The sequence below is a fragment of the Galeopterus variegatus genome, unplaced genomic scaffold (assembly GCF_000696425.1).
Source record: "Galeopterus variegatus unplaced genomic scaffold, G_variegatus-3.0.2 Scaffold11377, whole genome shotgun sequence".
NCBI lineage: Eukaryota > Metazoa > Chordata > Mammalia > Dermoptera > Cynocephalidae > Galeopterus > Galeopterus variegatus.
In genome coordinates this window covers 48089-50338 of record NW_007737488.1, presented here as the reverse complement: position 1 = coordinate 50338, position 2250 = coordinate 48089, and the positions used below count along the sequence as shown (strand labels likewise).

Below are 2250 nucleotides of genomic sequence, written 5' to 3'. Positions count from 1 at the left end.
ATATATTTTGTCTGCATTTCTTTTATAGCTACCAACCTTATTGCAGAGCTCAAATCTTTCCGTATTTCATTTGAAATTACAGCTCTGAATAAAAAATTCATCAATTAAGGTGGAAAAACAAATGAGTATTTTTCCATATAATTTTAAACCAACACATGGGGTTTGCAGAAATTAAAATTATTTTTTAAGAGTATGTATTTACTTTTTTAATGAAAGCATGCCCTAACTTGACAACCTGTGGCAGAGACTGTAGGATTGGCACATACACCTCAGAGATATTTCTGTATTCAGCATTTACACAATATCTGAATTTTTGTTTTCCCAGAGGAACTTGTTTGACTAAGTTGAATTTACTAATTTACATCTTTCTCCCCTCCCACCTTCTTTCTCATTCTGTTTTTCAGCCTTTGCAACTGGACTGCAACCTTTGTGCCATAGTGTCCAACTCAGGTCAGATGGTTGGCCAGAAGGTTGGAAGCGAGATAGATCGGTCCTCCTGCATTTGGAGAATGAACAATGCTCCCACCAAGGGTTATGAAGAAGATGTTGGTCGCATGACAATGATTCGAGTTGTGTCCCATACCAGTGTTCCTCTTTTGTTAAAAAACCCTGACTATTTTTTCAAGGAAGCAAACACTACTATTTATGTTATTTGGGGCCCTTTCCGCAATATGAGGAAAGATGGCAATGGCATTGTTTACAACATGTTGAAAAAGACAGTTGACATCTATCCAGATGCCCAAATTTACGTGACCACAGAGAAGCGCATGAGTTACTGTGATGGAGTTTTTAAGAAAGAGACTGGGAAAGACAGGTGAGTCCTCTCTGGAGCAGCCTTATTGTCTTTCGTGCTAAATCATTGCTAAGTCCTTTTGCCAGCTATGAAATGAACAGAGTTATTTTTTATACTGATTGTTACATGTTTTTAACTGTTATGACTACTTGATGAGCCAGCAGCGGTCCTATTTATTCCACCTACACTACCTTCTGTTCTCTCCATTTTGATTGGCTTCAGGCTCCAAGAAACCCTGGATGCTTCCCCAAGATATCTTTAGATCTTTTTTTATTTAGCTCAATTTGCTATTGATTAAGTTGAATTTCAGCTAAAAGAGGAAGGCTACGTGTTTCTGTTTCAAAACATAGAAATGTTAAGGAAATTTGGGATTATGCATTGACCTAAACTCCTCTGGAAACTAGCAAGATTTTACCTGAGACCACAAACAGAACAGGCTGTTGATTCTCTAATAAGATTACATAGCTTCATGCATGCAAATCGACCCTGTGATCTTGAACACCATAACCTGATATCTAGCGCGTTAAGCAGAATACCATATTGAAATTATGCATTACTTAAAAATCATTAACAGTTGGATTCTTGAAGAGAAATGAGGTATAAATATCACTCACTCAATTATCCAAAAACCAATTTGCATTTTTTATTACATTCATTTTTTTCCACAGCGTTCTGTAAACCGCCCTCCCATTTCTTTTTCTTGAGGCCTGCTTGCCTCATTCTTCCCCTTCTCCTAACTTCTATTTCTTCTTTTTGCTCCCTTTTCAGCCCCCTCATATCCCATATAACTTTATTGCTGCCATTTTTTTCTTCCTCTTTAGAAAGATAACCAGTATAAGGGAGAGAAGTGGAATTACAGATCAATTGATCTTGGTTCATATCTCTAGCTCTAATAAACAACTGCTGAAGGAAGATGTTGAAACCAATGGCTGTGAATTTTGCTAATTTGTGCAATACCATGAATAAATAGAGCATCAGCCATAATTCCAATGTTAACGTTCTGATTTCCTCAAAAGTTATATCTTTCACTATTTTATCAAATCTAAACTTCTAGCTATATTGGGGTATGTGCTTGGGGAGGGGCAGTTTTTATTATCTCTGGATGTAATTTGAATGGTGATAATTACTTAAAAATCTTAGGTGAACTGTTTCCCTATTGATAATGTGGGTTGTTTTGAATTTATTGTTTTCTATTTCTGAGCACCAAAAATGCACAGCTTCATATGAAATGCAAGACAGAAAAACCCATAATTCTGGTTTTTTCTACTGTTGGAGTTAGCAAGAAGAATCCCAAAGGTTAGGTTTGAATCAGTGTAGCATAAGCTGTCCAAAGAGACAGGCAGTAGAGATAAAAGGAGTAGGCATGGTGCTTCAAAGGAATATGCTCACGTGTAGTGCCATTCTATAGAAATATGACCATTCTCAAGGGCGTTGGAAATTTCTGGTTTCTCACTAAC

The 2250-nt window shown here is 36.8% G+C and overlaps 1 protein-coding gene across 1 annotated transcript; it reads left to right on the top strand.

Annotated features, from left to right (window-relative positions):
- Positions 1–404: 404 nt before the first annotated feature.
- ST6GALNAC3 (ST6 (alpha-N-acetyl-neuraminyl-2,3-beta-galactosyl-1,3)-N-acetylgalactosaminide alpha-2,6-sialyltransferase 3) lies at positions 405–866 on the top strand (the record flags this gene model as incomplete). Its single annotated transcript, XM_008594735.1, is given in 1 exon segment — positions 405–866. A coding segment is annotated over 1 exon segment (462 nt), but the record flags the coding sequence as incomplete, so codon positions are not given.
- Positions 867–2250: the final 1384 nt, after the last annotated feature.